The sequence below is a fragment of the Meleagris gallopavo genome, chromosome 1 (assembly GCF_000146605.3).
Source record: "Meleagris gallopavo isolate NT-WF06-2002-E0010 breed Aviagen turkey brand Nicholas breeding stock chromosome 1, Turkey_5.1, whole genome shotgun sequence".
Taxonomy (NCBI): domain Eukaryota; kingdom Metazoa; phylum Chordata; class Aves; order Galliformes; family Phasianidae; genus Meleagris; species Meleagris gallopavo.
Window position 1 is genome coordinate 34,879,130 of NC_015011.2, and position 14,867 is coordinate 34,893,996.

At 44.4% G+C, this 14,867-nt stretch overlaps 1 protein-coding gene across 1 annotated transcript; it reads left to right on the top strand.

The window, feature by feature from the left end:
* The first annotated feature begins 11,129 nt into the window (after positions 1 to 11,129).
* Positions 11,130 to 14,867, top strand: LYZ (lysozyme). The gene is made up of 4 exons (XM_003202070.4): positions 11,130 to 11,307; positions 12,556 to 12,717; positions 14,626 to 14,704; positions 14,791 to 14,867. The coding sequence occupies exons 1-4, from the start codon at positions 11,172 to 11,174 to the stop codon at positions 14,855 to 14,857; spliced, it is 444 nt and encodes a 147-aa protein (XP_003202118.1). The 5' UTR covers positions 11,130 to 11,171; the 3' UTR covers positions 14,858 to 14,867.

Genomic DNA, 14,867 nt, shown 5'->3' on the forward strand with positions numbered 1-14,867 from the left:
TGCACAAGGATGTCTGGGTAAACTATTCAAGAAATGGCTTTGAAATACAGCATGGGAGCTTGTCTGAGTTGGAATGCAGAGTTGCATTGCAAAATGTAAGGAAATGGATGTCTCTCAGAATGCCCAACTCCAAAGGATTTTATACATGTATATAGTAAGCAGTTTCCAGATTTCAGCAGGCCAAAGAGTCTGCTGAATGTTGCGTTGCCGGAGACCTGTATTTCTCAGCAAGGTAAGATGGTATCCTAGCAACTGCGGATTTTAATACATTTTCAGCAGAAGTACTTAGTTAATCTCTACCTTTAGGGATCTTTTCATCATTTTTAGATGTTATACTTGAAATATTGCATAACTTTTAGCTTTCATGGGTTCCTTTTTTTCAGCCTTTAGGAGACTGTTAAGCAATTTGCTGTCCAACTTTTGTGTTGGTCTTAAACTGCAATAGTAGTTTACCTTGTATTGAAGAAATAAAGACCATTTTTATATTAAAAAATACTTTTGTCTGTCTTCATTTCGACTTGTTTGATATCCTTGCAGTGCTCGTTATGTCAGTTGTGTCAGATATTCAGACATCAAAACTTAATGTGAGCTCAGTGGAGTTACAGCTGTAGGTTCAATGCTGTTACTATTTCTGAAACTAGAAATGATTTTGTTCACGCGAGCTGTGGTCTTCATCTGCTCGTCAAACACTTTCTGCAGAGTTTAAGGTTAGTGAGAAGTGCATACATTTACTGATTTTTTTTTTTTTTAAGCCAACTTTTTATCTAGTTTTTTTTTTCCATTTGGAAATATATTGTTTTCCAGATTTCATAGCTTCTGAATTTGAAATACAGTCCGTATTTCAAATTGGCATGAAAAGCACAGCACTCTTCCTTTTATTTAAACTTCATTTTGGGATGAATGAAGTTAAAAGCAAGGGCCAAGGGTCCATGGAATAGAGATAATACACTCAGGAGAAAGTGAACCTGGATTACTTTGGCTAGTGTTCTAAATCTTTAGTGAGGAAAATAACACCCACTTCCTTGAAAGGGCTTCAGCTTTAATGCTTTCAAACTGAAGGTGGCAGGTAACTTGGCCACTGGTTGTTTACTGCATTGTGACTCAGTTTCACAGTGAACCTGGCTTCTCCTCTATTGAGCATGGACTATAGCCTGGCTTCGGCAGCCAGGTAAGGGTTGGGATGGGTGGAAGGAGTGCTGGGCTGTGGCTGGGGGGACTGTGGGGACTCCAAGCTGATTTTGGGGTGGGGAGCACAGGGAAAAGTGGTGGTAACTATTTTGAAGTACCGTGTTTCAAACGTCTCATCCACAAATATGTAAGGTGTGTACTCTTGAAGATTAACACAGTGTGGGTTCAGTAATATATGGATGAATTCATAGTGGAAGCATTCAAGGATTGGTCATCTGACGGCGCCAGATCATCAAGCTCTGATCGGAAGCAGTATCAGAAGAATGAGGAAGGTAAGTAGTCTTAATGTTTTCCCTCCATGTAAAGCAGTCTGGGAAAGTAGCACCTCTTGAGCAGAGACAAGGAAATAAATAATTCAGCAGCATGTGCTAGGAGAACTTCCTTGCTGAATTCTACTTGTAAGAACCTTGCTGCCTGGCTTTTGGTGTCTTCTGCAGCACCTGCTGCAGATGGCAAGGCCCAGAGCCTGTGGCGAGCTGAAGGGAAAGATTCTGCTCCAGTTCAGGCTTCAGCAGGTCATTTTCCTTGCTTCTTCCCCATCGCTGTGCAGAGTGGAACTGATGCAGATGCCTCCTGTCTGCTGCTTGTTGTTGCAGGCAGACTGGCCTCAGAAAAAGAGAGCTAACTGTGTGTACTCCATAGTCTGAAGGTGAAATGGATTTTAAAAAATAAGAAAACACAAAGGCAAAACCACCTGGCCCATGAGAATAAAGCAGTTTCTGAGTACAGTTTGTACTGACTGAGCCAACATTGGTAGGATTTCTTAGGAGAGTGGGAGCAGAGAGGTATTTGGGTTAGCAGGGCAATGTAAAGCAGCCACTTCCATGGGCTCTTGAGCTACAGTCAAAAGGACTCTTCTGGACTGCAGGAATTGGTGTGGTTGCAGTTGAGTTCTTGTGCAGGTGCTCTGCTGCAGGCTTTGCAGCATAGGCAGTGGAGCAGTAGAATTCCCCTTGGTATCTGTGCAAACTGAACTAGTTTCACCCGGTGCCACTGGGCGCTCCACTAGGCTTCATTTCTTTCCAACAGAGCAATGTTAGTGATCTGGGAAAGGTTTTGTTTTTTAACATTCATCTCCATGTGGAATTGAAAGCGATGTAAGAACTATCTGGGAGAGCAGTATTTGAGTAGGTAATGGAAAGTGAACTTCTTGGCTCCTGTTCTATTTGGGGAAGGGAGAAACACTCCATTTGAAAGTGGTTTTCCTAGAGGTGCAGTCTGCACACACAGCACTTCCAACAGAGGGTTGGCATAGCTGAAAGCAGTTAAAACATGACATACTCCTCATGACTTTCTGAATGCATGTTGGCTAACCACGCATTGCTCCAACCACAGTGAAAAAATCGGAGTTGATGCTTGTGTCATGTGAGAGCTGCTGCTGCTCAGGAGTTTGCCAAGCAAGAGGCAAGGCGACTGACTGAAGCATGTGAGAGGAAGCAAGTTTAGCAGTGGCATTGAACTACCCACCGGTTTTCCTCTTAGGAGATCCAAAAGCATTACTTTCAGAGCAGAGCTGACACTTCGAAGGAAGGAGAGCCCCTGGGTGCTCAGCCCCACAAAACACGGTAGAAAAGGTGCAGAGGCTCCCAGGCTGTATGACAGGCCCCTCCTGCCATCTAGAGGCGTGAACAAGCTTCTCTGCTTACAGCTCCGTTTGCCCGTGAAGAAGCGCATGTTTCTTCTTCCGTGGCTTTTCTTTGGCATTTGGTTTTGAGATTTAGACACAAGGGAAGCCTAAAAGAGGAGGAGTTGGGCAGTTTTTTTGTTTATAAAGCCTGTACTTCAAACACATATTCTGTGAGAGAGTGTGTAGAGAATTGGTCATTTTAAAATAGAGTTGCAAGGGACTGAAAGCTGAGTAGTTGAGAGGGTAACACATTTAATGAGATCTTCTAAAACTTCTGCTTCTAAACACTTGTTTGACTGATGAGCCCTTGGGTAGATGAGCACTGTTGTTAAGTCTGATTCACTTGCTTGTCCTATTCCACATCCATGCATTTGTTGCTTACCCCATATCAGTCATACCTGACAGATGGCAGTTGCTTCTTTCCCTTTTTCCAGCTAAGTAAGCAAGCTGCAGGCTTTCTCCTGGCTTTGACACCTCATGAAGTAGTTTTCTTGTCTCATGTTCTGTGCATTATTTCAAATATCTTTTGAGTGCACTGTTCTCAAGCGTGTGTCTTTCTACTCTTAGCGTGAATGCTTTTAGAGAGAGAGAACCCAGGAAGAGAAAATGTTGGCCACAGTTCTCTGATGAACACACCTCTGAATAATGGCCGAAGGTGAGTGGGTTACTCTGAGTTGCATTTGCCTCTGAAAGCAAGGAGCTCTGCAGAGTTACAATTATTTTGCAACTGATGGTGACACTGGTGCTTAAAACAGACTCCTTAGGTTCCCTGGTGCTCCTTTTCCCTCTTGACAGTCAGTTTATTTCTGACAGGCAGACGGCCACCCTCACTGTAGGCTGGGCTCTGCTTAGAAATTATGTGGCTCTGCCTGGGTGTGTTACAGCTCTGCCCCAGTGAAAGGGGATTAAAACAGGGACCATTCATCCCAAACAGGATCCTTATTCATGGATCAAGCTGTAAAGGACTCAGGCTCCAACCTCAAAACGTTAATTGGAGTATGAATGTAATTAGAACTGCATTCTTGCATTCTTAAGTCATTTATCCTGGACTCTTTGCAGCATGTAGGTCCACAGCTCCCAATTTCTCAAAGACCGCTAGTGTAGGAGTAGTGAAAATGGGGACCCATTCAGAACAACCAACGGAGTGTTGCAGAAGAACTGATGGAAATAATATGTAAACTGTACGGTGGATATTTTTTTAAAATACATAAACTACTTTGAATGAAAAGGGTAAGAGAAGGTCAGTGTTTTATTAGCAGCCATAAAACCAGATGAGCGAGTACCACTTTTCTCCACAAGAAAAACTATTTTGAGCTCTGTGTAAGTATAAACTCTCCATAACGGCTGAAGCTCTTTGCTGGCTGCCTGCCACCTCAGTTGGAGTACAGTACCATTTTCTTAGTGCTTCTCTCACAGCAGTAACCGGACAATGCTTCAGAAAAATCATTTCTTTCCCTGTCATGTGGGATCCCTGTTGTGCCCTCCTGATTTTACATTATTCCAACTGTTCCATTCAGTGATTTGGGAAAAAAAAAAAAAGCAACAAAACAATCCTCTTACTCAAAATAAATTTGTAAATAAAACATGTCTACGTTATCAACCTCTTCCAGCATTTTAGTTTTTAATTATGTCAATAACTGGCTTAGATTTTGAACTGAGAGGGCTTGGGTGTATTACCAAGGAACAAAGGAAGGCTTATATAAACTCAAGTCTTTTATTTAGGAAACTGGCAAGCTATCAAAAACAAAAAGGCCTTACCACCAAATTAAATTAATAGCCTGCTATAGCCAGCATGGCCAGCACAAAGGATGGTGGCACGGCACAGCCAGGTTTGTGCAACCCCCAGCTGTGGTTGACACACAGGGTCAGCCACCTCTTCCCCACTCCATTTGGTCCTTTTGGGGCTGGAAGAAGCCTGAGAGGGGATTCTCCCACACAATTCATGTGAGATCAGCTCCTGTGAGATTATAGGTAATCCCCTTAGAAAGAATAAAAATGTTCCCATTTCTTTTTAACTTGAAAAAGTTGGCAAATTGAAAACCACAATTCTCTAATGAAAGCACAGCAGCTCTTGGTTTCTTGTATACCCGCACTTATTTCAGCACTTGCACCTCCCATCACTCCTGTCTCAGGATAAGAGCTGCCAGTCTCCAGGTAATCCATAGCCCTGTCCTCCGCTGCAGCAGCAGCCTGTGTAGCACAGTCCACCTCCGACAATCCCATCTGTTTCCAGCCCTTTCCCTGTTCATCTCATGATGCAGATTATTTTCATTCTGCTTTTGTTCTTGCAGTGGTTTTCCTCCACTGCTGGCACTATGCCACAACCTGCTTGTGACTCTGAAAGCAACTGCTTTGGAAATGACAGCACTTGGTGCAATTTCCTTTATTTCAGAATGTGTAGAGCATGTGTTTGGTGACAGTTTTTCTAGTTATGCTGCTTCTCTTTTCCTTTTCATTTTTCTAGGATCGTCTCCATGCTGATAATCCCAGTCAAGCCTGTGAACGTTCAAACAATGAATCCATTAATGTAGGATTCTCACGGTGATCAAATCTTTATGTGAGGTTTAAAAAAAATGGAAGCTTATTTATTTTTCATTCTTCCATATCAGTCTTCTCTCTGACAAGTCGCATCCAACACAGCAAATTAAAGGTGAAAGAGGCTGGTGGGAAGAGAGTCTTCTAGCCTTACATTCTTCTTTGTAAGGCCACAGGAAAATGCTGGAGCTGTAGAATACAGCCTGGGATAAGAAGTTCAGTCTCCTGCTGGGGCAGCTAACCGCATCTTATAACCCTTTCTGAGACTCATCTTAAGATGAAATAGGGTCTACCTGAGTTTTTTGTTCCTAGTGGAAGGCTGTCTCACTATTTCACCGCTCCCGTGGTTACAAACCAAAAATGCAGCCTGATATTTTTCTAGTCCAGATTATATTAATTTGACCTTGCGCTGATATTGTTCTGTATGTAGTTATTTCCCTCCCCGTTGTGTTTAACTCCTTAAGGCATTCAAAACAACTAGAGTCAAATAATGGTTTGGATTGGAAGGGACCTTAAATATCATACATTTCCAACCCCCTGCTGTGGGCTGCTTGCCACCCACCAATTCAGGCTGCCCAGGGCCTCATCCAACCTGGCCTTGAGTGCTTCCAGGGATGGGGCACCACAGCTTCTCTGGGCAGCCTGTGCCAGTGCTTCACCACTCTCTGAGTAAAGAATTCTCATTTAACATCTAATCTCAGTCTCCTCTATTTCAGTTTAAAGCTATTCCTCTTTTTTCTCTTGCTATCTATTCAAGAAATGTTTCAGTCTCCCTCCTGCTTATAAGCTCCCTTTAAGTACAGGAAGGCCGCAGTGAGGTCTCCCCCCAGCCTTCTCTTCTCCAGGCTGAACAAGCCCAGCTCCCTCAACCTGCCTTCGTAGAGGAGGTGCTCCAAACCTCCAGTCATTTTAGTGGCCCTCCTCTCGACACACTCCAACAGTTTCACAGCTTTCTTGTGGAGCCCAGGTCTGGATGCAGTACTCCAGATGGGGCCTTACAAAGGCAGAGCAGATGGGGGCAATCACATCCCCTTCCCTGCTGGCCGCCCCTGTTTTGATGCAGCCTAGGATACTGTTGGTCTTTCAGACTCGCAGAGCCCCTTGCTGATTTGTGTCAAGCTTTTCATCCACCAGAACCCACACAACCTGCTTAATACTTCTGCCCTCTTCTGTAAGCTTGTTTCAGAAGACTTCCATTCTTTAGGACAGACTGTGTTACACCTGCTTGCCCTATTCTTACATATTTACGTTTCAGTTCATATTTCCTGTAACAGGACAGAACATATATATCCCTCTAACAAAAATACATGCAGAATTTCTAGTGCAATCTCAGTAGGTTTTTCATGGTGGTATTAGCACATAATCAATTTGCTGCAATCAATTACCTTCCAAGCTGTGGCCTCCCATAAATTCTGTATTTAGGATCAGATACAATAGGTAAGCTTTTGTATCTGCGGAGACCCTCGGGGCTCTAATGTGCTTAAGCTCTGTTCTGTTCTGACTACACCATTTTCTACATCATCCAGTCATTCTTGTACGACTTCCTTGTTGTTCTCCATTCTTTCCCAGCTTGTATCTTTGACAAATAAAGGCCTATTTTTATATTCACTTTAGCAGCCATTTAATTCTTCAGTGTCATCTTCTTGTTCTGTTGATGCCACCGGAACAGGATTTTCAGCAGTCTTGCAAAGAATGTCTAGCTGAAAGCTTTCTGCCGTTCAATATTCTTATCAGTTCTTACTGTTTAAGGTGAGCCATAAATTACTACAACTTCGCCATTGGCAAGTTTATGCATTTTACTACTTCTATTATGTAGTTATCTTTGACGTAACACAGACACGGATATATTTTGCTGGGATTTCCAGTGTCAGTGTCTCTGTGTCCTTTATGGATTGTTTCACTGTCATTCTTTTGTCATAATCTTGGCAATCTGTCCAGCTGCCCATCACAAGAAGAGAGATTTCTTTCTTACTAACTCTCTTCAGCTAATAAACAAGATGTGAGAAACCCAAACAGGAACTTGTGGGGCAGGCTGACATCAAGAGAGAGACAGCTGAAGGGTTGTGTAGCTCAATAGAATTAAGAAATAATAAAGGTGTGTCAGACAGTGTTGCCTGATTTATACAGGCACACCCCAAGCCAAAGATGCTGTTTGCCAAGGCCACCTTGCAGTCCTTGGTTTGTAAAATAAGTCATAGGTAACTTTTCTGGTGAATTGCGTGGAGAATCATGATGGCAGTTCTTGCTATTTACTGTGGTAAGACGCTAAAATAGGAGTCGGCAAAGTAACGCTGCTCTAGGAGCTCTGCCATCCTGGCAGCAATGGCACTAGCACACCAAGGTGAGGGATGCTCCCAGCTGATGGATGCTGGGGCAGTAACAGTGGGTCCCATGCTGCCTGCTCATTAGCATCGACCTTCACGAGCCCATCAGAAGGATCATCCCAAGCTGAGGAAAACTGCTTATCTTCTGCACATCATCAAACCTCTGGCCTGACTGATGCCTCTCGGATGCTTAAACGTGATCCCTGACATCTTTGTTTTTCCATGATTTCAAGTCAGAACTGCCGAACTGGGAGGGAACACATAGTGGGAATGTACCCCCAGCTCCAAGGCCAGATTTTCCTTTAATGATCATGCATGCTACTTAGGAGGCTGCGTCTATGCGAATGTAGAATTGCCTTTGCTATTTTTTCTTTTTCATACTGTCAGGAATATTTTGAACACCAGAGAAAAAGAAAAGTGCTCTTCTCGGCATGAGAGAAGTTGTCACACTTGCAAAATAAAGGATGCAGTCCCAAATGTTCGTAATCTCAGGATCTGAAGGAGGATCAGAAACCATGTATACAATTTCAGGCTTCTTTGAATGCAGCTTTTGAAAACTGTTCCTGGCATAGGCACTACTAGTCAGTATCCTCAGAAACAGGAACGATTGTCTTTGAGGTGCAGCAGGAGGAAACACCTTGTGCATTATGAAAGTGAATAACCACAGTCCCTGAAGGAATACAGTTCCTGTTTGAGCCAGTACTGCGCACTCCTATGAAATCTGTTGAAACAGCAGTGCATTTTTATAGGACTTCCAGGAAGGATCTTCTTCTTAAGCTTCTTAATTATAGTACATTTGCAGTTGGCAGATGATTACTGGCAGGAGAATGAGGAACTAGCTGGGAATATTTCTGTTTGACCACCATTAAGTCACCCGTTTCTCTATTGGTATTTAGAAATAATAATTGTGAATTGCAAAGCAGGAGTTTGCTAAGATTTTCATTTCTTCCCTGTTGGTGACAGCACAGTTCTGGCTATGAAAGAGGGTAAAAATCATAAGGATAATAAATCTAAGTTTGAAGACAATGAGGTTTTAGCTGCATTTATCATGAAGAAATTGAGACTTTTATTGGATAGCTAGGGTATTTATATGTCTTTTTGCTTAGTTACTTATTGACCCTAGCAGAGGTCAAATAAGAACTCAGGTCTCTCAGGCTACTGGCATGGATTGATTGCATACAACTGTAGTTTTAGCAGTGATTTAGGATTTATTAATACTTCTGCAGTAAATCACAGAATTAGTAATGTTACTCAGAAAGAGTAAAAAAAAAAAAAAAGAAAAAAAAGAAAAAAAGCGAAGCCTGACAGACATCCTAGCTCAGGTGGGAATTGAGGATCACAGCTCAGTGCAGTCCTAGAGAACAGAAGGAACTCTTCTCTCAGGACCTTTATTTATAGGGCCTCAAGATAACTGACACTGGTCAGAAAACTTTCCATTTTGGCTACAGTTCAGGTGAGGCAATCCTGGAATTTTCTCTCAGCTGTACAGTTCCACTAATCCCAGTTTGTACAGTTCCGGCACTTTTTGGGTCAGGCTGTGATCCAAGGAGCAGGAGTTCCAGGTATGGTCAGGGAGTGCCTGACCGTCCCAACTCACTGCACTCAAACAAAGGTGAAACCACAACAGTGGCTTTTGTTGAAATTGCAGCGTGGCCCAGATGGGCTGCACCAGTACTTACTGACCATGAGGCAACGTTAATACTCAAAAAGTGCAATTTGTAGCCATTACATTGAACTAACTGATACTACAATGCAATCAGTATCATCAAGTGGTTTAGCTTGGAATATGGAGTCTAGGAGCTCTATAGGAGCAGCTACTCTCTAATGGAGTTGTATTTTGAAGCAGGACACTGTGAAAAGCTGATCTCCTAAAGAGGCTCCTAAACATTAGGGTCAATTCCCCAGTGCACTTTCTGAAGCATCTGCAGTTCCCCATGCAAAGCCGCCCAAACATAGCACTTCCAATTGAATACAACTATATGCAGGCAGACTGCATCTTGCCAACACTGTCCTTCTGAAATGAACTCAGCAAACAACAATTTCAAAGTCTGGTAGAAAGTAACATTAAAAAGTATACCTGCTTTCAGTAGCTTATTTATGCCCACTAGAAACATCTTGTACAAGCTGAACATCGGGGCTCCAGATTAGTGGTAAAACCAACTTCATAGAATCATAGAATGGGCTTGGGTTGGAAGGGACCCCAAGGATGATTAAGCTCCAACACCCCTGCCACAGACAGGGCCACCAACCGCCAGATTTGGTACTAGATCAGGCTGCCCAGGGCCCCATCTGACCTGGTCTTGAACACCTCTAGGGACGGGGCATCCACAACCTCTCTGGGTAGTCTGTTCCAGCACCTCACCACTTTCTCTGTGAAGAACTTCCCCCTGACATCCAATCTAAGCCTTCCCGCCTTGAGGTTAAATCCATTCCCCCTTGTCCTATCACTGTCTACTCACGTAAAAAGTTGATTCCCCTCCTTTTTATGATCCCCTTTTAAATAATGGAAGACAGCAACGAGGTTTCCTCGCGTCTTCTCTTCTCTAGGCTGAACAAGCCCAGCTCCCTCAGCCTGTCTTTATGGGAGAGGTGCTCCAGCCCTCTGATCATCTCTGTGGCCCTCCTCTGGACCTTCTCCAACAGCTCTCCATCTTTCCTGTACTGGGGACCCCAGGCCTGGATGCAGTACTCCAGATGGGGTCTTAAAAGGGTAGAGTAAAGAAAGGCAATCACATTCTTCACTCTGCTGGTCACCCCTCTTCTGATGGAGCTCAGGATACCACTGGCTTTCTGAGCTGCAACTTCTCCTTATTAGTTCCACTATCAAAACAGGAACAATACAACAGGTGCCGATGGCTGAGAGTTTTTCACACTTCTTCATTTCAGTAGATCTTAGATGAGGAATGTTGAAGTTGTGCCTTCTGCATGTGCTCCCTCCTCCCCAAATACTCCTGCCTGATGCCTTACCCCCCTGCCACTGAATGGCTCCATGGCCCCCTGCACCCAGAGCCCTGACAAACCCAGCACTGCTTCAGACACTATGTAATAGCACAGCATGACCAAATGGCACCTATTAATGCACAAACGATATGTTGCATCCTTCAGCGCTTGAGAAGAGGAGCCAAATTTGTATTGTCAGGAAATGGTTTAGTAATTCTGCCAATTAAAACCTGTTTATTTATTATGGCTATTTTTATTATGTTGTTAGTAGTGATACGTTGATGATGAACAGTGGCAATGCAGTAAAATCAAGACTGTGGATATTGCAACAGACGATAAAATTCCTCTGTTGCTTAGCTAACGTGGTACTTCCCACATTGTATACGAAATTTGGCAAGTTCAGAGTGATGTTTTAAGTGTTGGGAAATTTCTGTATACTCAAGAGGGTGTTTTTGACAACTGTAGAACAGAGAAATCAAAAGGGGGTGGGAGGAATTTAAAAGAAGAGGCAGGTGCAAGCGAGCCTGCAGTCCCACTGTGTGTACGACACTGGCAACATGAGGTCTTTGCTAATCTTGGTGCTTTGCTTCCTGCCCCTGGCTGCTCTGGGGAAAGTCTATGGACGATGTGAGCTGGCAGCAGCTATGAAGCGTCTGGGACTTGATAACTATCGGGGATACAGCCTGGGAAACTGTAAGTCTGTACTCTCATGATTTTCCAGGAAGCACATGGGGTGGGAATTTCCATTTAACAAGCTTCTTTAAAGTGAGCAGGTCTGCGTGATGTTGGAATTTAGATATTAAGAAGCCATCGGGTTAGTCCATCTCTGCTTGCACAGACTGCAGGTATTTTCTACAGATTTTCCCTTTACTGCTCCTTTCCCTATCGTTCTTCCTCAACTGAGCAGAGATGCTGTCATCGGAAAGGTTTCCCAGAAGCAGCCTGCCCCATTCTATCTCCTCATATCATAAGTGCTCTGGTTTTACTTGCTTCAGTTCCTTCCTCTGCAGATGTTCCCAAGGCTGTGGAGCAAGCATGAGCAGAGTGCGGAGCCACGCTGGGCAGAGACACTGGTGTCAGGCTGGCTTGGTGGAGGTTGCTACAAGGAGTAGTGGGGGAGACGGGATGCTGAGCATGCTGATGTGGGAAGTCAGTCAGAAAGAAAGTGGGCTGAGAGGGGATCCTAGAGTCGAGGAGTGAGGGGCCAATTGAAAGCGTCTTTCCTCTGGTGGGCACTGACAACAGATTATTGTTAAACCAATTTCCTTTGAAGGGAAGCATGCATGCATTCTCTTTCCAGATCTGGAGAGCAATCCATGTCATGTTCACAGCTGAAACGTGAATCGCTATCCCCATCCCTCCTCCTTCCTGCTGCCCTGACACGGATGCAGCAGCACATAAATAGGACAAAATTAGGCCATCATAAGCCACGTAAAATACAAGCAGCTGAAATAAGCTTCATTAAGGTGAGCAGGTATTGATGCAGAAAGAATGCGGAGTGTGCCTGGCAGCAGGAGCAACGCAAGCAGCCCTGTTCGGATGCATCTGCACTGCTTGCCAAAAGCACCACCTGTGAGATGTGCCGGGGCTGCCCAAAGCTTCCAAGAGTGGCAGGAGCTGCACTGCAGAGCACAGCCTGCCTGCCAGCATCCTGAGACATGATTTGTGTGTCTGTATATAGGGAGCAATGCACAAAAGCATGCTGGGATTTATTTTTAAGAGTAGAAATCCTGTGCCAGGTTTACTAAGGACGTTTTGAAGTTAAGACACGTTGCATGTGTTTTTCACACTTGGTTGGATTGGAAAAATGGTGTGCTCTGGACACAGTCATCTTTCAATTAAGAGAAGAGATGGATTGTGTATCTTCATAAATAAGTCAGATACAGATTTAAAATAATAATCTTAGAGGGTTTTTTTTTCTTTTGAATGGAACTTTGACAGGGGTGTGTGCCGCAAAATTCGAGAGTAACTTCAACACACATGCTACAAACCGTAACACCGATGGGAGTACCGACTACGGAATCCTACAGATCAACAGCCGCTGGTGGTGCAATGATGGCAGGACCCCAGGCTCCAAGAACCTGTGCAATATCCCATGTTCAGGTGAGCTCAGTTTCTCAAGGCAACAAATGCCCTTCCATAATCCATGTGCTAGTAGATGAGCAATGGTTGGTTACCACCCTATCTTTAGAATAAAGCAGAACAAAATTCAAACTCACTCTTCTCATTTTTAAAAAGGAGATGTGCACTGCAGCCATACACACGTGAGAGAAAAAAGTTTCTTAACGGCAGGAACTCTGTTCCCCTGTCTACCCATCTGAATGTTTCTAAAGAAAAGAGGTTTCAGAGAAGCCATTTATTGATTAGCAGTGACACTAACCTCTGGAAATTTTTCTTTGAAGGTAGTAAGAGCTTGACCCTTGCAAGATATTGTCCAAAATGCCACTTCCCCATCCCACTAGTGAAGGGGAGGAGAGGTGAATAGATTTGCAAACCCCTCCTACTTAGATAAAGGTGAAGTGACACTCAAGGTCTGTACATACAAAGGAAAAAGCATCATTTTTAATAGGAGATTTCTATGAAACAGTCATCCTATATGCATTGGCCCTCCCACAATTATTTCTACCTAAGTGCCATCCATGTGGGATCTAGTTCCTGCAGTTGCAGGTGTAGGGAGGAAAACGTTTTGATCATGTATTCTGTTATGTTCATCTGTACTGCCAAACAACTTAAATAATGCATTCCTGCAACGCCAACTTATTTTGATGAGGACAAAGAATGCCTACACAGGTAGCTAGGACCAACACATTCAAGGGAAAATAATCTGTAGGCAGAGTGAAAAAAGGACAGCAGCAGAGGTCAGGGTAACCATACTGTAACTGCAGGCTTTCTCGTCAGCCTGTGTCCAATACAGCACAGGGTTTATGCTACCAGCTAATTTGTGATGCCTTGTTCACCCCCAAAACGGCCATGTTCACAGGGAAAGCAAAATAGAAAAGACTAAAATCTTTCTTTCTCACATCCTTTTAGTTAGGATTTCAGTTTTGTTTAAAGTATGGGTGTTTAGAACAGCACAATAACCCTTCTGTCTTTCTAGAGCGCAGCTGAATGGATGGTTATCTGCCGAGAAAGCCAACTAACAATGCAGTTACTTACCATAGGCAAAATAGCTTGGTTGCAGATTAACCATAAAATGATGGCAGAAAGTCGTTTGTTGTCATACTAGTAGCCACATGCTATATTCTAAATCTATCTTCCAGACAAATGCATGAAATAGAGCTTCATCTTGCAGCCTGGATTATTCTGCATCATTTGTGGCTTTGCTTCACTGGCCTTACTCTGCTTGCATTCTGATAGCTGGAAGACGCTAGAGGAAAATTATATGGTTTTCTTTGGAATTTAGAAAGAGAGAAACAGAGAAACTGCCACAGATCTCAGGGCTTTGTTTGAGAGTTGTGAGGTGCTGGAACAGGCTTCCCAGAAAGGTTGTGGATGTCCCGTCCCTGGAGGTGTTCAGGGCCAGGTGGGATGGGGCCCCGGGCAGCCTGTTCTAGTATTAAATGTGGAGGTTGGTGGCCCTGCATGTGGTAGTGGGACTGGATAATCATGATCCTTGAAGTCTCTTCCAACCCAGGCATTGTCTGACTCTGTGATCCCTTACCAAAGACCGGACAGACACAGCTGATGTCCCAGAGATGAATAAGGATCTCTGTGCAGTGAGGCCATAGAATGGGTGTGTGGAAGCCCAGGGTGGCTGCACGCTGCTCCCAGGCTTCCCTCTCCCCAGGTCGTGGTGCATCTCTCACTCTTTTCCCTCACGCTGTGTCTGTCCGTGTGTGCTGCACACACCGGCACTGCTCTGCTCGTCCAGGACTGCTCGTCGGCGTCCGGTTTAAGCAGACACCGTGTGGGCCCACGGGAGCGGGGAGCAAAACGCTCAACACGCTGATCGCCTGAAGACGATTAAAAGTAAAATCATGAAATGACGCCTTTCCCGCTTCCCTTCTTAAGCACTGTTGAGCTCAGACATAACAGCGAGCGTGAACTGCGCGAAGAAGATCGCCAGCGGTGGAAACGGCATGAACGCGTGGTAGGTGGCGGGGGGTTCCGAGGAGAGGAGAGCCCTCAGCGCCGATGGCAGCGCCGTCCCTCACCGCTCCATCTCTCTCCGCTCAGGGTCGCCTGGCGCAACCGCTGCAAGGGCACCGACGTCCACGCGTGGATCAGAGGCTGCCGGCTGTGAGGAGCCGCCG